This window comes from Pseudoliparis swirei, chromosome 16 (genome assembly GCF_029220125.1).
Source record: "Pseudoliparis swirei isolate HS2019 ecotype Mariana Trench chromosome 16, NWPU_hadal_v1, whole genome shotgun sequence".
In the NCBI taxonomy this organism is placed as follows: Eukaryota; Metazoa; Chordata; class Actinopteri; order Perciformes; family Liparidae; genus Pseudoliparis; species Pseudoliparis swirei.
Window position 1 is genome coordinate 10,496,244 of NC_079403.1, and position 25,194 is coordinate 10,521,437.

General features: G+C 42.7%; 4 protein-coding genes across 6 annotated transcripts; 2 read left to right on the forward strand and 2 right to left on the reverse strand.

The window, feature by feature from the left end:
* Positions 1-24: 24 nt before the first annotated feature.
* On the reverse strand, positions 25-10,322 carry lnx2a (ligand of numb-protein X 2a). 2 transcript variants are annotated; one of them, XM_056434521.1, is made up of 12 exons: positions 10,243-10,322; positions 7,615-8,174; positions 4,978-5,213; positions 4,723-4,860; positions 4,323-4,522; positions 3,202-3,615; positions 2,903-3,076; positions 2,366-2,543; positions 2,053-2,278; positions 1,791-1,826; positions 1,493-1,651; positions 25-792 (listed from the first exon to the last, which is right to left on the reverse strand). In XM_056434521.1, exons 2-12 carry the CDS (start codon positions 8,106-8,108, stop codon positions 657-659), a joined length of 2,391 nt encoding a protein of 796 aa, XP_056290496.1. In that variant the 5' UTR covers positions 8,109-8,174; positions 10,243-10,322; the 3' UTR covers positions 25-656. The 2 variants fall into 2 exon arrangements, with proteins under 2 accessions (XP_056290496.1, XP_056290497.1); XM_056434522.1 differs by lacking the exon at positions 1,791-1,826.
* A 967-nt stretch (positions 10,323-11,289) lies between these two features.
* si:ch211-140b10.6 (protein POLR1D-like) lies at positions 11,290-13,742 on the forward strand. The gene is made up of 3 exons (XM_056434036.1): positions 11,290-11,409; positions 11,869-11,943; positions 12,986-13,742. Exons 1-3 carry the CDS (start codon positions 11,384-11,386, stop codon positions 13,332-13,334), a joined length of 450 nt encoding a protein of 149 aa, XP_056290011.1. The 5' UTR covers positions 11,290-11,383; the 3' UTR covers positions 13,335-13,742.
* A 1,488-nt stretch (positions 13,743-15,230) lies between these two features.
* On the forward strand, positions 15,231-19,272 carry pdx1 (pancreatic and duodenal homeobox 1). 2 transcript variants are annotated; one of them, XM_056434690.1, is made up of 3 exons: positions 15,231-15,601; positions 15,683-15,864; positions 18,254-19,272. In XM_056434690.1, the coding sequence occupies exons 1-3, from the start codon at positions 15,450-15,452 to the stop codon at positions 18,631-18,633; spliced, it is 714 nt and encodes a 237-aa protein (XP_056290665.1). In that variant the 5' UTR covers positions 15,231-15,449; the 3' UTR covers positions 18,634-19,272. The 2 variants fall into 2 exon arrangements, with proteins under 2 accessions (XP_056290665.1, XP_056290664.1); XM_056434689.1 differs by having other exon boundaries at positions 15,234-15,864.
* Positions 19,177-20,833, reverse strand: urad (ureidoimidazoline (2-oxo-4-hydroxy-4-carboxy-5-) decarboxylase). The gene is made up of 2 exons (XM_056434691.1): positions 19,784-20,833; positions 19,177-19,694 (listed from the first exon to the last, which is right to left on the reverse strand). Exons 1-2 carry the CDS (start codon positions 20,046-20,048, stop codon positions 19,345-19,347), a joined length of 615 nt encoding a protein of 204 aa, XP_056290666.1. The 5' UTR covers positions 20,049-20,833; the 3' UTR covers positions 19,177-19,344.
* Between the last annotated feature and the right edge of the window lie 4,361 nt (positions 20,834-25,194).

The following is a 25,194-nucleotide window of genomic DNA, read 5'->3' on the forward strand; positions in this document are numbered from 1 at the left end:
TAAAAGCACGCTGTGGAGCCATCAATCCGTGGAAGGAAATGTTTATTAAAACAATCAGAACACACATTCACACACATGTATAAAACTCCAGCTGATGAGACAGCTGGTTGTCATGGTGATGAGGCCTTTGGGCAGTTGAGCCCCCAGGGTGTGGCAGGTTTCTAATAAGGCCTGAGGCTCATTCAGCTGGGTACAGCGCTGATGTTGCAGAACATCTAGACGGGTTGTTATCCTAAATGACGGCAGATTACAGGCTACTTTTAAAGTGTAATATTCTATCTCTACCTGCAATGACGCCGCCACCTGAATACAGCCCTGGATTCTACAAGTGCCTGGTGAGGTGAACATGGCACGGATCGCCTGTTAACAGTTGCAGTACCATTTCTCCCTGCGCGGGACAACATGACCATATGAACACAGCGGTGTGTTTGTGAGTGCAGTCTGTCGAGTGACGTGCCACGATCTGGATTAGTTCCCACCTGGACAGGACAGGCTGGGTCTACTACAGTTCTGAATGCTTTTGGTCCTGGATTAAGCCCGTTATGGAGCGATGTACAGTAGCGTGTACCAGTTCACTTTGGCCAAGGTCGTTCCCAATATAGAACATTCTGGGGGGACTCTGTGTGGTGCGCGGCCGGCTTAAGATCTGCCCCCGGCTAGACCAGACTGCCAGGCCAGGAGACCACAGTCAGCGCCACCCGGCTGCGCTGCTCCTTCAGCATGGGCACCAGCGCCGAGTGGCTCATTCCTTCTGTCGACAGGCCGTTGACCGCCATGATCATATCGCCACACCTAGGGTGACACCACAAGTCAGTATGTCAAATAAATGGGTCTCGAAGTGACATGCCATTTAAACGGCTCTACATTATGAAGGTATTTGGAGAAAATCGCTCAACACATTTCAAATTCTAGTGAATATTTCTGACTGCAGGATGGTGTATTTAAGCTTGACTGAAAAAAAGCTACAGTGTGTCTTCATTATGATAGAACATGTCACTCGGTGCAAAGGTGTAGCTTATTGCTGTGTTTCTAAGGTCAATGGCACAGAGGAGTATCAAGCTTTGGCTACTAATACTTATTAGTGGGGTCTATTTATTGTTGTGGTTTGGTCAGATTTGTTAGCAAAATGAAAAATATAAAATATCAAGACTTATTTTAGAGGGATTTTGATTTAATATTCTTTCACAGAGCCAATATACAGAGAAAAGAAGACCCATGGGTTAAACATAACCCCGGTTCAGTTTGGACAAATTAAATTAAACAAATATATATTGTTATTGTAAATGATAAACATGGAGTGGTTTCATATTAAAGGTATAGTTCTAAATTATATAGTGAACACAGAAAAAAAAAGTTTTGATATCTTCTAATAAACTCCGTAGGCGTGGCCTATCATCACACCATCGTTATCAATCACCAACTGGAGGTCACAGTTTATCTCCCAGCTAATAGAAGCCACAGTCAGACACGTAATGAACAACAGATTACTCACTTGAGGCGTCCGTCGTAGTACGCAGGTGTGCCGAGTACGATGGTCTTGATAAAGAACGCCTGGTTGCCGTGACTTTCCTCGTATCCCCCAACGATGCTGAAGCCCCAGCTGCCCGGGTGGTTCCTCCGCAGTACAATCTCATGACTACTGTGCAGGTAGCTGCAGGAGGAGGACAGAGAGCAGAGACAACCAATAGTAGAGATGGTCTCTGTGCTTCAAGGAGCAACGTGGCTGCTTCATCTGTTGTGACTTACAATCTATTAAAAGTAGTGGAAAATATCTGGAGCGGTAGTATTACCTGTTTTCAACCTTGTTTAAAGACATTTTGTAAAATCTAAAGAAAAAAAATATTTCAGCCAGTTGAACACACCATGAAACCTTTATTTTTTTTTAATATAACATTTTTAATTAATCAAAATAATGGTATGAAAATAAATAACATATATTTGATTAATTATAAAAGTATATCTAACCAGACAATGTAAAATAAAAAATTAGCTCAATTACCAGTCCATGTCTGACTAGTGCACTGATAACCACACAAGTGCATTCAAGCTCACCTGGGTAAGCCCAGCCACATGACCCACGAAGGGGACCAGTTGGCATCAAAGTCACTGTCATGTGTGTGAGGCAGCAGCTCGTCTGGGTCGTGCTCTTCCACCATGCTGACCTCCAGCACCCGCAGCTGCACCGAGGCCGAGGCAGCGCTGGCCTTCAGGGTGCCCACTGCCTCACTGTGGCTCAGGTACGTTAGGTCCTGCCCGTTAATACTCAGCAGCACATCACCTGGATGAGAAAGGAAGAAGACGCGGTTGTTTCTGACGCAATGTTTTCGATCTGTCCTGTTCTGGTCATTTCTGAGGGAGTGCTCACCTCGTTTGATTCGTCCGTCCCTCGACAAGCAGCCATGTGGTTGGACGCTGGTCACAAAGATTGGCAGCTCCCCGCTCTTACTACCTCGCCCTCCTGCGACAGTCATGCCTAGAGACTCGAGGGGCTCCTTCTTCACAGTGATGTGTTTCTCTTTACAGGTCACACACTGGGAAAGGTCCTGAGTATAATCACACGGAGGCGACACGCACACAAACAAAGAGACACAGAGTCAGTCACGAGCACAGAACATGTATACTTACTCTGTGCATTGTTGTCAGTTTTTACTTATTTTCACCAAACATTAAGGAGCCAACTTTTTAAATAAGCGAAAACTAGGGGGAAATGCAGACGAGTTCCTAAAAGTATAAAAGGTTTAATACTAATTGAATGTTAAAGAGTCTGATGTTCCCACTGAAATTCATCTCGTATTCCATATTTTAACCAAAAAAGAAAAGAAAAGAATGAGCCCTGATCACACTGCATCTTTCACGACTTTCCTCCCACGTAGACAAACACACACATAACACATTCGCTCACTCTGTGAGTGCTGGTGCGGGAGAGGTGTATTGGCACAGGGCTCGGGGTAGAGCTGTGGTTAGGCAGGAAGTGATCAAGGCAGTAGAGGTCTCTGGTGGAGCTTGATTTTGGCGGTGGAGGAGGAGTTGGTTTGGTGGGTCGGCCAATCAGCAGATGGACTCGCTCTCCACTCGCCTAGGAAGACATAGTTTGAGTCTTTTAGGGACCTTATTTCTAACTCACATTTCCGACTTTGTTGTTCATGTTTTTCCTTCTAAATGATACCAAAAGAAGCCTTGATGACCAAATGAAGCCCCCACCTGTATGATCTGAGCAGCTTGCTCCGGGGTGCCATTGCGTAGGTCCTGGTCATTGACCGCCAACACTCGGTCATTACTCCTCAGTCTGCCGTCCTTCGCTGCCAGGCCTCCGTCCAACAGATCCAACACAAACACTCCTGACTCATCTGTTCTCCTCACCAGCTTAATGCCGAGCTGCTCTGTTGTGTCCCTCTTGTGTAGGGTGATTCTCAGGGTAGCAGGGCTGGACGGGGCGCCCTCAGGGGTGGAGCAAGGGGCGTGGGGCACGGCCGGGGTGGAGGAGGACGAGGAGGGAGGCGCCCGGGAGGCACAACGACGCTCCCTGAGCACAGTCAGCTGCAAAGAGGTGCAGGGGCGGGCCAGTGTAGAGCGGGCAAAACTGTGGGGGACATTACTGATGTCCACATTGTTCACCTTGGGAGAAAAATGAGGATGGTTATTTAATGTTTAAGCCTGCGTTGATTGATCTTTTGGTCAATGACATTAGCATTCATTTGAAGTCTTCTTACAAATGTAAGTCCAATATTCACTCACAGATTGTGTTTTGAGAAAAATATTTGGTTCTTTAGTTGCTAAATGCTCCACTATCTTCATCAGGCAGTCTTTGATTGTCTGCCTTCCTGAAAACAGCTGTCTGCTGCGACTGAGAATAAGGTTGATGAAAGCGGTGAGAGTGAAACAAAACATTAAAGTTGTTGGCCTTAAAACCAAAACAGTTGCTGAAATGCTCCTCAGAGCTGCAGAGCTAGATGCTCATGTTCTGTGTATTTCACTTTATGAGCAACCCCTCTCATACAGAATGTGCTATATAATGTGCTCCATTATAAATATAAACATATGTATTAGAGTACCTTTAAATAGTATAGGTAGAATAATAATAGACAGTTGATTTACGAGACAGTGAACAAGATATTTTGTGAGGTAGATGAAAGGAGAAAATATATATAATAAATATTTAGATGCATACAAAAGATAATAAATTACTATTATATTACACAATAATATGGACTGCACTCTACCATAACAGCTACTGTTAACCTGATATTGTGAAATAACAACCATAGTGGACCTAATAGTTCAAATGAAGCCCAAAAGCAGCCCAAATAATTGTTGTTTTTTACCTGTAGTATCTGATCCCCGGCCAGCAGCCTCCCGTCTCGTGCAATGACCCCGTCTCTGTACACTTCCTGAATCACAATGTTGATGAGAGGCGTCTCGTTTCCCCCGACAACACTGATGCCCAGCTCAACATATGGGTTCGCCCGGTGGATCTCTATGGCAGTTATCTCTCCTTCAGGAAGCGAGGGCAACTTCACACATCCTTTATGGACAAACAGATCACATTACACAGCTGCATTTAAAAAAAATCTAATTACCACATCTTCCAAATGTTGCCTGAATGTGATTATCCTGACGTCTAAGATTACAGCTCTTACAATGCAAGAAGCTGCAGTATCTCCGATCTCTAGTATTCAGCCCTTTGTGAAGATGCTCAGATAAATGAAGGAAGTGATGTCATACCCTCCTCAGCGGAGAGAGGCGGCGACTCGGGGCAGTCCCAGCCAGAGGAGGTGGAGCTCACAGAGCGCAGGAGGTGGATGCAGGGATTACTGAGGGGCCGCTTCACCCTGGGGACCACACACTCCAACCCGACCACACCTAAAGACAAGAGGGACGTGAAGACTTTGATGCCACTTCTTCTGTTTTTGTCTCAATCTAAACTGCTTTGGCAATCTGAAACCCTTTACTTTGTACAAGGCCGGCGGAGCCACTCACTTTCCTCCTCCGTGCTCTCCTCAAAGGCAGGGTTGTCGAAGCCGGCGTTGTCTGTCCACGCGGGCCCATTGCCGCTGGTGTTATTAGATCCGGAGGGTGGAGAGGGTGTGCGGTCTCTCAGCTCTGTCTGTGGGGAGCGGGGCGACCTGGGGGGGCTGGTCACCATTGCTCGCTCATCCCCGATCTCACATCGCAGGCCTTCCACGTTCGTCTGCTGACACCTCGTCCCGGGACACCTTTCACCAAGCAACAGGCGTCAGTTTGTTAGTCCATCTGACGTGTAAAGAAAATCAGGTTCAGCATCAGTTGATTTTATGTGATGCAACTGATCCCATCCGGGAGAGTCTCTTTTTGTGGTTCAGCCCCTCTGAGATTTCCTTTCCATGAAAACAAACACAACTCTGGTGGAGACAGATGCATCGATTATCCCCCAGAAACAGAAAGTCTTCACTGTAAGACAATTAAAAATAGACACTGACAGACACAAGGGATCAATGTGATCTCACCCCTAATTGACAAAGAAGTATTTACTCCAAGTAGCAGCTATAAGCTGGTAAAATAATTTAAATGCTTCTTTCCTTTTCTTCTTAGAAAACAGGACCATGGAAACCTGACTCTACTGTCCCACAATTCTTTGCTCTTGAAATATTTAAAATAAAAAGCAGTCAGCAAGCGATGTTTAATGTGGCCTAATGTGACCACGGAGGAACACTGTGGCTTGACACGCTTGTCTTTTAATCTAATGTCCAGTGACCGATTCCCTCTCTTGGCTCCTGTTATCTGAGACCTTACGTCTGCTGGATGGGGGAGCGGCAAAAAGTTGTAATCTTTACTGAAGAATGTCACGTTAGTCCTCACAGTGACCTTGTTTGATGGCTCTCAAACCATCTTTCCTTGTCTTCTCTACACCCACATGATGTGCGCAACCTCCGCTGAGCTGTGATTGATTAACAAGGAGACTGTTGACAGTAAAGTTTGATTTGGCTGCAGCTTCACAATGAACACTGGAAAAACCCTGTCTTTTCTTAAAGTGCAACTATGTGAATTTGTTGTAATGTTTCTGCTCACAAAAGAAACACACCAATGGTCACTGAGATAGACGAGATCTTTCTGCTAAAGCATCTTTGACCTGCTGTGACCATGTGGCTAATGTGAGCTAACTTTGGCTAATTCTAGACATATATTGTTGTGTTACCAACCAAGTCAGTTCACTGACTTTAAAAACAGACTCAGAAAAGCTTTTAACACCTTCCTAGTAATAGCTTGTTAGTGTGATCTTATTAAGGAACATCTCGTTGACTTAACTGAGGTGTTTAGCGGTCACCTGATATCCACTAAATAAGCAAATTGATGCTCCTTCGCAACAGACCATCATTTAAAAGATTACCAAATAGAAGTTTTCTCCTAAAATTAATAACAGTAATGAAATAAATCTTCACAACAAAAGCAACTTGTTACACTATTACAGTATGTTCGGGGCTCAGATAGTTAACTCATTATTATATCATCCTTTAAAAATCCTATTTTTTTACTAAGTAAAGTTAATTGATATGTGCTAAATATATTCTCCAAACATTTCTACATATATTTTGATATCCCCTCATACTCAAAAAAAACACAGCTTCCATCAATGCAAAAGCAAAAACAGCTGAATGTGGGTTCCCTATAATTACTCTGATGCATAGACAAATGCACACACATCATCCGGGCAACAGAGAAAGAAAGAAAGAGAGCGAGAAAGAAAGGAAATTGAGAGGCACACAACAGGCAAGTTAGAGGAAACCGGTGAGAGGAAGGTTTGTGGCATCCCAAGTCCCGCCGACTGAGGCTCGACTCACCACAGGTCAGGGTTGCCTTTGGCTGTCTCACAGAAGAAATGGTTGAAAAGTTATCTGGTGTTGAAGTTGCTCAGCATGATTGCAGAATGAGAATATGGAGCTCCTGGTCAGTCAACCCATGACTGCAGTAGGGAACCACTAATCCCCCGTCACATGACCTACAGCCCAATAATCCCCACAGGGTCTCACAGCAGCTGGTCCAAATGGGCCAAAAGCCAAAGTGTGAAACCTTTCAGGTTAAGGATCGCGGGGAAGTCAAACCGCTCTGGACGAAGAACAAGGAGATCTCCAAAGGTGCCAGGCAAAAACAAGCAAATCGTGAGGATGGAGGGGTTATATAAAGTTAACCAGAGTTGTCTTCATCGTCAATTAATTCATCAATTACGCTCTACATTGATGGTTGAATGGTTTCATCGAGAACATTTCAGAAAATGGAGAAACGCTGTTGCAATTTCCCTTTTAGCCTAAAGTGATGACTTCTTAACTACCACAGAAGACAAAGTAAACCAGTAAAGCATTACTTCCAAGAACCAATTAATTGTTGGCACCTTTGTGGGTAAAATGAAAAAAATTGTAATTAGTTCATTGTCTTTCAATCAACTAATTATGAATGCGCTAATCCTTTCCCCAGTGTCTTTGTCTGATTAATTCAAATGCAGCTACAATAAAGCTACATTACTGATTCAAGGCTTGTGAAATCATGGTTGCAGCGTATGCACAGTGTTTGATGTGTGTGTGTGTGTGTGTTTGCACACATAAAAAGCATAAATCTATTATGAGTGTACGCACACTTTACTACCTGTGTTTGAGGTGTGCCTCCAGGTCACATCGTGGCATGCTGAGGGAGCAGACGGGGGTCAAAGGGCAGGACACGGACATCTTGTCCAGCAGCTTGTGCACCAGTATGCTGGATCGGCGGCACGCCTGCAGCTGCAGTCGCGTCCTGTCCAGCGGGCAGAAGTCCCTCTCCTGGAGGAAGCTGCGCAGGCAGCGGGCGCAGAAGGTGTGCCCGCACGGCGTGTCCAGCGGCTGCACCAGCGGCTGCAGGCAGATGTGGCACACCAGGTCGTCGTCCACTTCCAGACGATAGTTGAAAAGGTGGTTCTCCCAGCTGCGGTGGATCTGGCCACACTCGGAACACAGAGCCTCCAAGGCGGGCTCCCCCGGCCCGGCTGGACCCACCTCGCAGCCCGGGCTGCCCATCTCTTCTCCTGCAACGCAACTCAGCTTTGGCACAAATGACTCCAGTGGGGCTGCAGTGTTTGGGAAGGGGCACAAGCACTCCGATCCCATAAGCTTCACAGGATGAAGAAGTTGCAGAGAGGACAGATGCCCCCCAGTGGCTGCTGGCTCATCACCCTGCAGGTCAGAGGGCAACAAAGAGGGTTAAACAGCTGTTTCAGAAAAACAACAAGTGTCTGATTATGTGCTTGTGCATTTATTCATATGGGAAATGCTTTGTGCACATAGATCCAGGAAATCCAGGAAAAGTAGTGCCAGCCAGGGGTTAAAAGGAGCCGAGGCAGAGCATTAAGAAGAGGTGCAAGACAGATTCATGGGATGTAGCAATCTAAAAAAGGCACAAAACAAGAAAAAGGATGTGTGTGGCTCTGAAAGGCAGTCGAGTCCACGAAAGAAATACAAACAAAGAAGAGAATTCTTTACACATTCCCCACAGCGAATTTATTTTAGGTTCAGGCCATGTACAGTAGATGTACTCAGCCTTCTACTGCAACAGAAAGAGAACATGCCTAAAGCAGAGTCTTGAAATATAGCACTCCGTGAGGAGAGAGCGTGCCCAGAGCGGATGCTCTGTGTGCACTGATCATCTCCACAGCGTTTCACATCCAAAGCCATTCAGACCTTCAGACGCTCTATTAGCTGAGCCCCTGTGGGCCTGATGCAATCAGTGGACAGCAGAGGGCGTGCCTCGGCTCACAGTGGGCCAAGCCACAGTGACTACCTGCCTCTGTTCCAGCGGGGGTCTGTTCTTGTCTCCATGACGACCTGGAGCCTGTTCTGTTCAGTGGGGCTTGACATTCAGAGTATAGCCGGAGAGGGATGCAGAGGATCCACACAACAGATGCATTTCTTTCTGCAGGATGCTCCGCTCCTCCTTGGTAAAGCCTGAAAGCTTATCAGACAGCGGAGACGATGATGAGAGCCTCTTTGGTTCGTTTTTTCCAACGCTTTTCCCGTCTCGTCTCCGTGGCTACCCATTTCTGTGACAACCTGTCTCTCCTGTCTCCTTGGCTACCGGACCGGTAGTTACTTATTTCAGCATCCTTTAAGTACGTGCTCCTGTCTGTGTGTGACTGGATGCTTCTGTCTCTATCCCGCAGCTGGACATGAATTAATCATGAGGACACAAGGCTTCTCTGTTCCTATAACAAAGCTGTGACATCACCACATCACACACACACACACACACACACACACACACACACACACACACACACACACACACACACACACACACACACACACACACACACACACACACACACTTGTAGACACCAAGTATAAGTCTACACAAGCAAAAGCAAAAACACACACACACATGCACAAGAGCATTTTAGGTACCAGATCGTGCGAATGGTCTTTATCAATAAGTAAAGTCTTCGGGTTTTCAGTGAGGAAGCAGTTCAGAGCTCCATCCATGAAAAGCACTTAAATCTATTTTCAACATAGCTGGACTCTGTAGCAACAGATTATTTTACACAAGTCAAAAGAAGACTAGCAAATGCTTATCTGTCTTTAGACTCACTGTGTGTGCGTGAGAGTCCAAGGCCATGCTGTTATTGTCATTGTACTACTGCTGTCGATATTAATAAATAACAGTCTTGGCTCTGCACCTGTCTGCTCATTTTTTTCAGAGATGACAATCTAATCTTACAACACAGGACAGGCTATGAACAACCTCGCCTGCATTTTCAGATAAAATGAGATGATGTTTTAGTCCACAGATTTAAAATCTCAGGTCCTGTCGGTTTAGCCTACATTTATGTAAACCCCCATCTCGTCGTCTCGTATCTTAAAACAAAATCTAATGGCTGTTAGCCACTTTCAATATTTCTGTTGCAATATGCAGTGTGTTCACAACAGTTAAGCATAAAATGCTAACAACAAAAGCAGACACTGATATAATTGATCATTCCCATTATTTCTCCCCCTGTCATTGTCCTGATTTGCCTTGGCAAGGCACCAACTGAAGTGTCTTGAACCATTAGCATCCCGTAGGCGTTGAACACGTTTGATTAGACGAGTGCATTTTTGTAATCATTGTTCCCATCTGTCTGTCTCCATCCCACCCTCAACAAACGGAGAAGCTAGGACAGATGAGGCGACAATGGCAATAACAATGCAAAGCAAGCCACACACTGACACCGTTCATGCAGCCCATAAATATGAGCAGATGTAATATTACCTGCTCCGGCTGCTCCTCCGCGCCGTGCACTCCGGCCCCAAAAAGGGGAACGAATATTAGCTGCGGGACCTCAATCACGCATTCACCGCAACGGCCCGTTCCGCAAACCCGCACGAAAACGCCCCCGTGCCTTTGGCGGCGCTGGCCCCGCCCACTGCTGTCTGTCAACGCTGCTGGGCGGGGCCTCAAACTGCCACTCCAAAGCAGAATTAGGGTTGGCGTCAAAACTGCCTGCTCAAAACAAATCTCTAAAATATGACTTTGTTAGCCTTACTCACCTCTTCTGTGATGTAAAATAAGAACTTTTACTTTTGGTTTAATTAGTAATTGTTTGTATTTTTTCCTAAATAAAAGTCACAAGTTTTTGTTCCATAAATTATTATTTTTTTAGATATATGTAATATTGCAGGTTAGGGGTTTTGTCTAACAGCGATGCTCTTTTAAGATAAACGGTTGTATTGTACAGCCATAAACAGTTACAACATATTGTTATGTTTAATTTATGGTTTGAGTATGTCAGTAAAAACACATTTGTCTTGAAGAACCTCTTATATAATTGTAATGGTATATTTAATACAATTTCTACTAATGCGTTATAGTACTTCAACACACCATTAATATGAACAACCTTTTGGTTGTCAATGTAATGACAATGTAACTATCTCTGGCATGTGAGTCATTAATAGGTGCTATGAGTTTATAAGTTCATGAGTAAATTTTTATTTTTGATACAGCACTTGCAGCTAACACAAAGCTTTTCAAGTAAGAAACAGGACTGTTATTTGTGAGAAGTTTATACTAGGGTAACATTGTTGCGTGAATACCTCCCACCACTGTTTTGATTTAAACTGCTTCAATAATAAATCTCCCAAGTGGCATTTTAAGCGTTTAAACTATTTTTGATCCATACAATAATTTAGCAAGTTAGTTGTGTCAATATTTTGTTAACAAAAAATACTTGAAAATGACTGTTGGAAATTTTCAGGCATCTTTAAAGACAGCTGAAAGGACAGGGTCCTTGGTTGAAGGACCTCGCGGAGAAGTAAACAGAAAGATGAGCGCTAGCATCAATTAACATTCTTTCATCGATTTTTAGTGGAGTTTACGCTGATCAAACGTGCCGTTAGCTAATTGCGCCGCGATGGCAGAGGACAACGAACTGGAGAAGTATGCCACTATTTCACTGTTTATCCTCAGTTAACGTACAACAGCTGCTAACACTTGTAGCGAGTTTCTGCCTAACCCGTAACACCCCTCCATCCGAGGGGAGGGATATTTCTGGTTGACAGCTGTTGTATGTAATATGTTGTAAGACGAGTGTGTTGTCATTGAAAGGAAACCATACACTAACAGTCACCTTTAACTGTCTCTGATGTGCGGTTAAAGGCAAACTGAATGAGTCTCCTCTTACTGATTCACCAACTTGGGTCAAAGATGGACACTTCCGCTGTCCCGCATTCATTCACGAATGATTCACTTCCTCCTCTGCACCCTGCATTAGTCTGTTTCCTCTCACTTAATTAAATTATTCTCCCCTTGGCTCCCCCTTGAGGTTTTGTGCTATCTTTGTCCTCAATTTCCTCTCCTTGACATGACCCACGTGCATGTGTTCATTGATCTGTGTAGACGTGCAGTGGAGGAGCTCCTAAAGGAGACGGACAGGGCTCGAGTGAGAGCAGAGACCATGGGCCCTGCAGGATGGTGAGCACTGTGTTTGACATGTCATCTGTGTCCACCTGCACACGTCTGTGGTGCACTTGACTGCTACTCATCTGACTCGCCACATCTGGCAGTTTTTGTTCCTTGAGTGTGTCGCATATTTGTAGTGTTATATGATTTAGTATGTGCTCACTTTGTCATGTTTTCTTTCTATATTCTCAGCTTGTTTGTTCATGTCCTCAAATGTGTGTTTTACTCTCTACATGTGTATGTGTTTATTATATAATGATACATACTCACAATAAGACTCAACATTGCTGACAAACTGAGAAAATAACTGTAGTACAAATAAACCTAGTACAAAATATAGCTTGATAAGATGTAAGTTTAAGGAAAACAGAATATGTTTGCTGTCCTGGCTCCTCAGTGGTGGAACGAGCTCCCCACTGACATCAGGACAGCAGAAAGTCTCTACATCTTCCGCCAGAGACTGAAAACACATCTTTTCCGACTATATCTGGATTACAACACAGAGTTGCATTTCAGTGGCACTTATTGTGGTGCTTTTGTGGTTTGACTGAGTTGAGGAAGTGTTGCTTCCTGTGTTCTTGTTGTTCTTGGTTTGTACTCTAGGTTGAATGCACTTATTGTAAGTCGCTTTGGATAAAAGTGTCTGCTAAATGACATGTAATGTAATGTATTTACCTTATTGTTCCAGATCAGAGAAATGGACATTTTTATATTGGGTTTATAATGTTTTGTCAAAATTGTATTTTCTGTAGTTATTGCCCACCCACCAAACCATCATAATGTGTTATTTAAAAAGTAAAACCAACGTGAATGGATTGTTAGTGAGTTTATTGAAGGAGTTTACACCTGAAACCAAGTACATACATAACATCAACACAAGACAATCATCATCACATGCAGACACACAATGTCCCCCAGAGGATTACGTGTTTCTAACTTTAGTTTGTGTTGAAGTTCATACAATGTATAGTACTGGAAACCAGTCACATTCCTGTTCAAGATCTCAGAGATAAGTGTCCGAGCTTGAAAGTTTGTCCGTTCACTCTGCTGTCAGGTTGAAGTGTCCCCTGCACAGCACCAACAAACGCTTCCTCCTCAACACCCTGCGATCCACTGGCCTGCAGCCGCACACCGCTGAGTCCAGAGACGGATACTCCGCCACGAGAGGGCGCCTGAGAAGTGACTCCCCGGACAGAAGCCGCAACCGCAGCAGAACGCCTCCCAGAGATTACAGAAGTAGAGGAGATCACACAGACCATAACCACCAAGACAGGGACAGCTGCAATAGCAAAGATAAGAAGCTGGAGAGAGACAAAGAGAGGAGTTACAGAGACAAAGACAACAGAGACAGGAGACATGGAAGGGATGGACAGAACAGAAGCAGAGAGAGACTTCATGAATAAAGACTTCTGTCGAGGGGAGCAACACAGATTGTACAGAGGCCACTCCCTGTTCAGGCTGCACAGAGGTGGACACTCCTGCCACTGCTCACTGCTGGGCAGCTGACGCACCTCACAGAACTGCTGCAGACTGAGAGAACTGTCCTGTGTACCTGTCTGAGAAGATGTTTATTCTAAAGTTTGTATTCCTGATGATGTTTATACAGGGTAGTTCGTGAGGTTTATTTGATTCACTTAAATTGCTCCTAAAGCCAGTAGTCAATGTTGAGAAAAAAGAAAGATGTTCCACTTAAATTAAACAACTTTTTATGGACAACAAGTTGCTCCCTCTCCTTACACATGACTCATGTTCTGATGTATTTCTGTTTTTACCTACAGTGAATTTGATTTCAATTATATGGTCAATACCAATCTTCTGTCATTATTCACCAGTCATAATGTTTACATAAGCCATACTGCTGGCGCCACTGGGTAAGCACATTTTATCGCTTGTCCAATTTGCTGGACATGTATAGGCCTACCGGCTATCAGAAACAAATTTGTTTATCAAAGGAGAAAAATAAATCTTGTTTTCCTGACGCTACGTGTGTCCTAACAAGATGGTCTCCAGCAATGGATTAATAGCTATAAGGCTATAATATAATATAATAACAATAACTTAAAGTGATTTAAACTCGCACACACATTTCAACAGGTTTTAGTGGGGTCACCGGGGTTTTAGGACAACAGATGGAAATGTGCTCAAGCGTTCTCATCCGGCATGTCTCCATGTGTGTAAGGATTGACTCTTATTGTTCTACCCCTAGCATTTTATAAATGTGGTAATTGTCATTCTCTGTGGTCATGCACCACTAGATCTATTATATACTAACTTTAAAATGCATTACTCCTCGCTGAAGCCATTATGCCAAATGCTGTATCTAAAAGTCAGCTATGCGTTTAACGCCCCTCATGCTTCATAAATCACATTATCCCTCACCACTGTAGTGGAGCGTAGCTTGGGTTAACTGTTTCCTTCCTCTTTGAAAGAACGATCAAATATAAACACCATTAAGCCATAGTGCAAAGGCGGATTTCTATATAATTGGTTTACTTGAATTTTATTGCATCTCTGAGTGCCCCATTAAGATACTGTGGAAAGTGCCATAATTGCTTTTGAAGAACTCTGTGCAAATAGACTATTGATGCACCCTATCGGGGTAGAAGTCCTCCAGTACTATCAATGTATGAAAAATATATCACTGATCATGCAGGCCCAAAACGTTGCGTAAACGTGCAGGAGTAGGTTTTTGGAGACGCGCTTCACGCGCACGCCGGTTAATTGAGTTCTGTTGCTCACTCCAGCCTTAATTGGTTAACCACGAGAGCTGCTGTTTAATGGGGCGAGCGCACACCTGCTGAAGGCTAATGGCCAGCAAACACAGCGAGAGTGCAGCGGCCCCGTGTGCGGGGACCGCGGGCCGATAAGTTGTGTTAAATGATGCATTTACAGAAGTTTAATGGGTACATTTTAAAAGTCTGAAAAGTGTAGCCATCAAGAATTTTTTGTTTGTGGAAACGTACTGTGTTTATTGAGCTTTTCATCCGAGTTTCCAAGACAACTGTCTCGCAGGTCTCTTATCTTCCAGGTCAACCAATGTTTGCGCCCATACGTATCGATTCATCCGCCGAGTGCAGACCAGAGATACATCATGAACATTGGTCGATGACATTGTGTGAGGACACTCCTACACTACACCTGTACACGAGAAAAAAGATGATGCTGTGCGCGCAATAACTTTGGCATTTTTTCTTGAGACGGATTTCAGAGAGTCACCTGTTCACTGTCTGTTGCTGCTGCGTGGGCAGACAGGTGTGTGCCAGGTAAACGTTGCGGTATTTACAGAGTAGCATTGATTTACGCGCTGGCGGCCGTTCTGCTCACTTTACCGAACAATCCACCAAGCCGTGGAATATCCTGGAAACTGACGGCTGTAGGTCTGCAAACAGTGAAACCAATGGCTTTGGTGCTGTAGAGTCACATGGTGGCAGAGTGACACACCTGTGTGGAGCCGTGTGGGCCTCCCAGTTGCGCCAGAGACAGGTATAGAGCAGTAGGTCCACGCCGAGGAAGGGCGCATGCAGGTACGGTACATGTGCGGGTCCTCGGAAGCCATGAATCGGGAAGATCATTATTATCCTTCTCAGGTTTTTAAAGACTCCTGTGCCTACCAGAGATCACAGGGGGACGACTACAGCCACAGCCCGCCGCCCTGCCTCTACATGAGCAGGCAGGTCCACGCCGTCTACACACCGTCGTCCATGGGAGCCTTGGAGCAGGCTAGCCTGGCTGACATTGCCCCCTCTTACAGTCTATCCATGCGGGAGGATCCAGGTGTGCCTCAGCTCCACCATCCCCAGGGGCTCCAGCAGCAGCCTCTCCCGCCTGCTGCAGGCTATGGAGACACGGGGGAACAGGGCATATATCACCTCCCTTTCCCCTGGATGAAAACCACAAAATCTCACTCGCACACCTGGAAGGGACAGTGGTCAGGTAAATCTTCCAACCGGCTACACATTAACACATGTCATAATATCAGAGTTACAAAGACGATCACTGAGTAAAGAGCTGATTCTGCTTGATTGGGTGTTGATAATCACTGATCAGCTTATTTAAATGTACGGTATAGCTATGCTTTGTTTACAAGATTATTCTGTAGTCATAGCACAGTGAGTTCCCTCTGACTCTTTCTGAGACCTAGTGACATCATGCTCGCAACAATATGATCTTGGGTGTTTCAGTTTACCTTGTCAGTCAATTTGTAAAAGGCCCGGAAGGTCAGCGCTTGCTTTTATCAGGTCTTATCGTCACAGAAATGTTGGGTTTGTCTATACAAAACATATTCACACTTCGCCCTATCTTAAGCCATCGATAGGTTGAAGCCTACACTATAGATTCTAGAGTATAATAGGTCGGTAATACACCCATATGCTACCACAATTGTTATTGATTGATGTTTGGGAGCTAACATGAACAAAAGTACATTTTACATTCGAGTGTTTATAGTTATGTCTTTCCTGGGGAGGCATCTTGATTAGAAAAGTAGCTTTAATTATAGGCCCGCCTAACATATTTATGTATACGTTTTTTTAATGAGCGTGGAAAATGTACGAAAACGTATTGACCACTCAGTTTATTCAGCTAAAATATATCAATAAAGTTCTTAGACCTGCGAACAAACTTTTTTCTGCGCCACTGACTTGATGTAAAACATCGTGTAGACAAAGTATTCGGGTACATTGTGGCGGATACTTTTGGTTTATTTTGCGCATTATTTTTGTGATTGTTAAATATAGTGCACTGAAGAAATGTCAAAGACTCTATATATTTTTTTTAATAGCATAATTATTGTAAAGTTAAGTTTTTTAACGGACACGATGACATTATTACGGGGTTTCATTTGAGACCATTCTCAAAACTGTACGTTTAAAACAAAATTGTTTTAAAGTGTCAGGCTGATGATAAAGGACGCCAAGCTTCATCGCCGCTTTATGAACACGTATTTATACCGTTAATAACCTGTATTAAAAATGTGTTCGATTAAAACTACCAATCCTAAAATATACACAATTTATCTTATCTTACTTCAATTTAACTTTCCATTTTAATCAACACAAACAGACATTTCTTCGGGAGAAATATCTTTTTGCATTGACCTGATCCCGCTGAGTGATTCCCTTATGACCTTTGTAAAGTGCACCATTAAAGCAACGAATGTTAAAGACTATAACTGCACAATATGGGCTTTATTTACTTATACTTTTGAATGTTGTTTCTAGATAAACAATGTTTTGCATGACTGTCTCGCGAAATTTAGAGGCCATGGGTATAATTCCTGAAATGAGTATCATCAGGTTTAGGACTCTGAGGAGGGGATCCGGAGGTCCTGGAAAATGATAAATAATGTGATGGCTTCATAAAAAGCGACTTGAAGCTCTAATGCAACAATCCAGCATGAAAAAAAGTCTCAGTGACATCAAGAGGATCGCAGATCTCGCAAACATATCTCTTTTTGTAATCTCTGATCACTTATCTGATACATTACAGCTAAACATATTATATATTTTTTTCCACAATAAAGGGAAATTACAAACTGCATACCAACAGACCTGAACAACAATATTATTCTCCAGAATAATATCCCACTAAGTTTGGAAAAAAACAGCTTGAGCCTGTTGCCTTCATACTTTAGCTCGGACTAAAGAAAAGGCTTATTTTTAGGTAAATATCAAGTAATTGTAAATTCCTTGTGACATTACAAGAGAGTAAATGTTTATTTTACTATCAAAAGACAAATATACGCTGTGGTGGTTGCAGGTGCTGCTTGAGAGGTCACAATATAACCCATGCACTTCTAATAAGCCTATACAACCTTATGTCCTCCCTTCATTGTCAATCATTATCTGAATGTACAATGACATTGCTTGAGATGTATGTAAATTTACCTTCAAATGCCTTTTTAATAAATGTTCAAAAGTTTACATTTTACAGTCAGATGCTTGAGAGGAACACTCTATTACTGCAATTTAGGTTGTAAACAGTCCTCCATAGATTTAATATGATAAGTTTGCAATACATTGTTGTAGGAAAACAAAACGCTGCACAATTGTTCAACCAGACTGGCTTTGAAAAGTCCGAACGAGACCAAGCTGAGCAACAGTTACGATATAATAATCACAAGTCATTTGTTAAAATAAACTGGAAGCTTTACCATCCAAATGTTTTAAAGAGGAACATGTTTCTGTTCCGTGGCAACAATAAGGAAACGCTATTCTTAAAACTTAAAAATAGTAGAAGTTAGTTAAACGTTAGAACTATATATGATGGATTGACATTTTAAACCCATTCAATCTAACCGGAGTCAATCCCTGCTTGTGTCCAGGACCATACGTGATGGCGGAATCCGAGGAAAACAAACGCACGAGGACAGCGTACACTCGCGCCCAGCTGCTGGAGCTGGAGAAGGAGTTCCTGTTCAACCGCTACATCTCGAGGCCGCGCCGCGTGGAGCTGGCGCTGACCCTGGGCCTCACCGAGCGCCACATCAAGATCTGGTTCCAGAACCGGCGCATGAAGTGGAAGAAGGAGGAAGACCGAAGGAAGGTGAGGGGGTCCGAACCGGACCAGGACTCATCTATCACCTCTGGAGACCAGGGGGAGGCCGCGGGAGGGGTCACCTCAACGAACGGACCTCACACCACTTCACCCCCCGTTTCCCCGCTGCGCTCCCTCTCCGTGCCTGTGACCGGGGAGCCCGCATAGACCCGCAGCAGGTTCAGACTCTTGGTGATCTTTTTTTGGAAAAACAACGTGAAAGAGACGTAACATCCACATTTAAGGAAACCCTATTTGAGTGGAATCATATAAGAATAATTATAGGACAAGAAAGGAGAAACTAGTCTCTCTTATAGTTATTTACATCAAGTGCTCATTTTCCAGGGACCCCCTTAAACCTTCACGGACCACCGGCGCCTTCTTATTGGATACCACTGTCTCTCTGGGCTGAAGGGACATATCTTCATCCCACTTCATCGTGCATGCGTTGAGTTTTCTTTGGGCTCCAGATGGCATGCTGAGACAACCTTGCCATGTAAGGACCAACTACTTGTCCCCCGTTCAAAGAAGCGACATGGATTCAGTTGCGCAAACTGAAGCATGGCCTGATCATATCAGTGCTTGCATTGTTTTTCACCTCAGACATGTGAGGAGTACAATCGTGTTTATGGATGTCTATATGTCTATAGGACCGTATTTGCTATATTACCAATGTCCATTTGTACATAGTATATGTCGTGTAAATTGTAATCAAATGTAAACTTATTTTATTGTTTACTAAATGAACTGTACAATATGACGCATGAATAACACATGTTTGGAATAAAGCAGATATCATAGCCTATAGCATGCAATGCCATCTTTTCATCCGGGTGGTTAAAACAGGACACATCCGATACGAACACCAGTAGTAAAGGTTTATAGCTTGTTTGCAGCGTCAGTGAGCACGAGAGCTTCAAGACGCAGGCGACATATCTTCTTCACCTCCTCGATTCCGCGCGCCCTCTCCACTGCGCGTTCGTTCTGACAGCGCTCGGACAGCTGCCGTAAAATGTTGGCCTTGTCGTTCATCCGGGCGCAGATGACAAACGGGAACCCGAAACGCTCCTTGTACTCCTGGTTGAGACGGGCCATGCGCGAGGCGTCCGCAGAGTTCAACGCATCCATCCCGGCTCCTGCCTGCTCCTCGCGCGATTCCCGAGTCAAGGTGCCGCTCTGGAGGTCCCTGCCCGCGAGGTCAGGGTGGCACCTGAGGACCCCCTCCTTACCTGGGGGCACGAACGAATATAATGTCTTAATGATGTCTCGTCGGTGCCTTTGCACGTTTCAAGACGTATAACTAAATGTACCTTCTCACCTGATTCTGGGAGAGCATCGATGAATTCACGGATCGCAGCCTCCAACGCAGTTAGGGTCAAAAAGGGACGTCCGGACCACACAGCAGCTGCTATTAAGGGGCATTTCTCCACCACATTGCCCAACACATTCACAAAATCCTCATAGGTAAGAGCGTTTACTGTGGCGATGTCCATGTTCATGTGACTCTCTTCAGCAGTCGCCCAGGCAGTCTGTATTGACCTTCGGACAAGACAACAAGGGTCAATGCACGAGTGGACACACATCCCAAGCCCCCTATACGCCGGTGGTTAACATGTATGTATGATATGTGCCAATCATTTGATGTTGATTTCTTTTTGGGATTTGTATTTTCTTCGAATAAAACAGGTAGGCTAACTTGCCCAAGCCAAACACACTGAACTGTAAATGCAGGCTGCATTGTGCTGACCTGCCAAACTTAGAAATAATTTAATTTGACAGAGGACACAAATGTGTCCATACTGACACATAAGTGACGTAATTACACTGCGGTCAAGCCAGCCGCCACTTCGGAAAACACAGTCAAGCCAGCCCGCACGATTTTTTTCAGTACACGTATATACCAGGCATTACGGTACGAGCGTGTGAAAACTGTCTTCAAAATAAGAGCGAACTTCCGGTGAACGTGATATGACGAAACACGCCTTTAAATACAGATATAGTGATTAAACTAATTGAAGAGATGAAAAATCACGAATTGAATGAATGATGAATACAATACATAAAAGAAGGTAATTATTCCAATATTGGATGTTCTGATTTAAAATTTCAAAATAAAAGATATAGAAAATCAAATTTTTTTCATTTTCATTTCATTTATTTATTTATTTGTACAGGGACCGTACACATTAATCAACCCATGGGTAAATGTGTTAACGTTAGCTTAGGCTAAATTTCAGCTTTGGTCCCTGTGGCCAGATGTTACAGCCTTCACTGAAGGAGTAAGAGGTTAACACGGTAACATAATAGAAAAGCAGTAAACATACAGGTTACGATAAAATACTGGCCTTTTCATAAAATCATTAAAACATAAAATAAAATTACAAATTAAAAAATAAAACAGACATAAAAACAATAATTATTTACACAGTTCATGCTCACACATCTGACTGGTAAAAAGCCAGTTCTTCAGGCCGTGTTTAAAAGAGTAAAAAGTTCTGCGAGTGCGTATATTCAGAGGCAGGGCATTCCAGAGCTGTCCTGCTTTCACTGAAAAGGCAGACTGACTAAAAGAACTCCTCCTAAATGGGATGACGCAGTCGCCTCTCTCCACAGATCTAGTTTGTCTGCTACTCTGTGTTTTTTGTTTAATAAATTCACCAAGTGGTGGAGGAGCCATATCATTAAAAACTTTTAAAACGAGACACATATTGGCGAGTTTAATGAGGTTATCCCAGTTCAGGAGACTGTATTTAGTTAAAATGGCACAGTGGTGATAACTCCTGGGCTTCTGATCCGAGCTTGCTTATGCAGGATTATGCAGGATTATGCATATGCATTCATGTGCAAATGTGTGTCTAATTTCAGAATAGATTTAGAACACAATGGTGCGTAGTTACAAAATACTTTCACTTCTGATTCATGGTAGAGTACCTCAAGGTGTCATCCAGAGATAATCAAGACATTCTGACGTTTGATTTCTAAATGAAAGCACTTCATAAAGAAAAGAATAGTAATATATTTCCAATATTTGATATTTCTTTGAAGCAAATCCGTAACTTTCTTGAAACAAATTACACTGCAGTCTTGTTACTGGTGACCTCAGCTAGGCCCCTGAATATTTTCATGAGATATTACTGTGTGGATTTGGAATAAATTCAATTTAAAGTTATCGAAAAATAAATATTATTAATATTATGGAAATATTTGAATTTTATTTTAAGCAAATCTGTAACTTTCTTGAAAAACATTACACTGCAGTCTTGTTATTGGTGACCTCAGCTAGGCCCCTCATTATTTTCATGAGATATTACTGTGTGGATTTTGAATAAATTCAATTTAAATTTAGAAAAAAATAAATATTATTAATATTATGCCACTATTTGAATTTTATTTTAAGCAAATCTGTAACTTTCTTGAAAAAGATCACACTGCAGTCTTATTAGTGGTGACCTCAGCTAGGTCCATGATTATTTTCATGAGATATTACTGTGTGAACTTTGAATAAATTCAATTTAAAGTTAGCGAAAAATAAATATTATTAATATTATGCCAATATTTGAATTTTATTTAAAGCAAATCCGTAAGTTTCTTGAAAAGAATTACACTGCAGTCTTGTTAGTGGTGACCTCAGCTAGGCCCATGATTATTTTCATGAGATATCACTCTACAGACTTTCAGGAAATTCAAGTTCAAGTCAGCTAAATAACAGGACCTCAAGTGGGAGCTGAAGTGGATCAGCTCCATCACTAAAAAGGCACGGCAGAGGACGTTCTTCCTGAGGTAGCTGAATTCAACCTGCCAAAGACCATGATGGTGCACTTCTACACTGCCATCATCGAGTCCATCCTCTGCTCCTCCATCACCGTCTGGTACGCTGCAGCCACTGCTAAGGACAGGGCCAGACTGCAGCGGATCATCCGCTCTACTGAGAGAGTGATTGGCCGCAATCTGCCATCCCTCCAGGACTTGTCTGCTTCCAAGACCCTAAAGCGAGCAAGGAAGATTGTAGCTGACTCCTCTCACCCGTGTCACACACTGTTCAAGTCCCTCCCCTCTGGCAAGAGGCTGAGGTCCATCAGGACCAAGACCTTACGCCACACAAACAGTTTCTTCCCGTCGGCAGTTGGGCTCCTGAAAAGCCCGGGTCCCCCACTGACTTACATCCCCAGGACAATTTCCTTCCGCGCACTTAATTATTCACTTAAATACACTGCATGCACTTAGGAAAAACTCCCAAGAATTAGAAAAAAACTGTTATTATTTTTTGTGAATGCTGGTAAAGTTCTTGCCATATGACTACTTACTTCATGAGTACATTTTGTTAATTATAACTTAATTGTTTGTGTTGGAATATTGTTGCATATGCTGTTGTTGTTTTTTTAACTTAATGTCTCAATCACTTTGTTTGTCTTCTATCCAATTTATTTGACTTTTTGTCACTTACGTGCAGTACTTAAATACAGGTAATGCAGCCAAATTTGTTGAATTCAACACATACAAAGAATATAAGAGACATTATACTACTATCAATACATATCCAGAAAAAATACATCTGGAACAAAAACAATGGGATGTTCTTTCTGCTCCTACCAGCTGTTTCAGGAACAAAACTAGCAGAAGTAGATCAACTTAATCTTGAACGCTGGAGGGCTTGGGCTGGAGACCACAAGACAATTTGGTAGAGGACAAGTGCAAGTGAGGGGACCTAAGTAGACAGGGACTAATGAGGGAATGGGCAACAGGTGAGACGGTCATGAGGACCAGGTGAAGGGAATGAGGGATTGACGAGGGAGTGATCAGAGGCAGGTGAGAGAACAGGTGAAGGGAGTTGGACTGACGAGATGGGAAGCAGGATCTGGAATGACATGATAGTGAGTGAAACAGGCAGACAGGATGAAAACAACTAATAAAAGGAAGGTATGGAGCTAAATGTTACGGACTAGTGTTCCTTTCTAATCTAAAGTTAGACATAACTAACTAGAACAGGCACTCGGTAGAGCGCATACCTTCGCCGCATGGTACTTGGCATGAGAGTGTGGGGAACTGTAAATTGATGTAACTTGATACCGGATATTGTGGTAAACATCACAAAAGAATTATGTATGAACATTTGACCGCGCTATGGTAAAAAGAATATTTTGACCTTTTCATGACCTTGACCTTTGACCCGATCAATCCCAAAACCTAATCAAATGGTCCCCGGATAATACCCAATGATCCCACCAAATTTCATGCGATTCGGTTTAATACTTTTTGAGTTATGCGAATAACACACAAACACACTCACACACAAATAAATAAATACACAGCGATCAAAACATAACCTTCCATAGAATGCGAAGGTAACTAGAATGCAGTGCCATTTTTGATCTGCTTTAAATAAAATTCGATGGTTGGAAATTTATAAACATTATTTATTTTTCGCTAAATTTAAATTGAATTTATTCAAAATACACACAGTAATATCTCATGAAGATATTCATGGGCCTAGCTGAGGTCACCAATAACAAGACTGCAGTGTAATTTTTTTCAAGAAAGTTACAGATTTGCTTAAAATAAAATTCAAATATTGGAAATATATTACTATTATTTTCTTTATGAAGTGCTTTCATTTAGAAATCAAACGTCAGAATGTCTTGATTATCTCTGGATGACACCGTGAGGTACTCTACCATGAATGAGAAGTGAAAATATTTTATAACTACGCACCATTTTGTTCTAAATCTATTCTGAAATTAGACACATTTGCGCATGAATGTGATTTTCTTTATCTTTTACTTTGAAATTCTAAATCAGAATATCCCAATATTGGAATAATTACTTTCTTTCATTTAATGTATTCATCATTTATACCATTCATGATTTTTCATCTCTTCAATTAGTTTAATCTATCACTATATCTGTATTTAAAGGCGTGTTTCGTCATATCACGTTCACCGGAAGTTCGCTCTTATTTTGAAAACAGTTTTCACACACTCACACCGTAATGCCTGGTATATACGTGTCCAGAGAAAAATCGTGCGGGCTGGCTTGACTGTGTTTTCCGAAGTGGCGGCTGGCTCGACCGCAGTGTAATTACCGTGTGGACTTATTCACAAGTGTTCTCACCGTTTGCAACAGCAGCCTTTCAGGTATAGAGCGCGTTTAAAGGCATTTCCTGTATTTCCCCAACGCCTCACAATGAATACGCCCATACGTGTTTTTCTTTCTAATCTTTTACATTGTTACCATTGTATCAAGAGAAAACATCAGAACTACTCACATAGCCTACAGGTGGAGCATTGCGAAAACAAAAGGAGAAGCAGTGCCACAAACAAAAAGACTGCAGAGATAAAACATATCCAACGTAAAATAAATCTATAAACACTCGAGTGTGCGATCATTTATTGACTTTAAAATAGGATCACTGTTTTGATAGCTTTTCTGGAACACATTTTATTATTCCATATCATTCAAAAATACAAAATGTACGCCTTTTTTATTAACCTTCTTGAATTATAAACATGTGATTAATACATTTAAATGCATTAACCGCTTTCTGTCGCTGCAATCATGTTTATTATGTTTTATTTATTTCTGTAATAAAATGCAAGATTGGAAAAAAACATTAACAATTTTCTATTGCTCATTTGCACAAGATCAACATAAATGCAGAACACGTTCACAGCAAATCTATTTACACCTTGGTCACTATTTCACTTTTGTAAGACGAGTTATTATATAAGGATC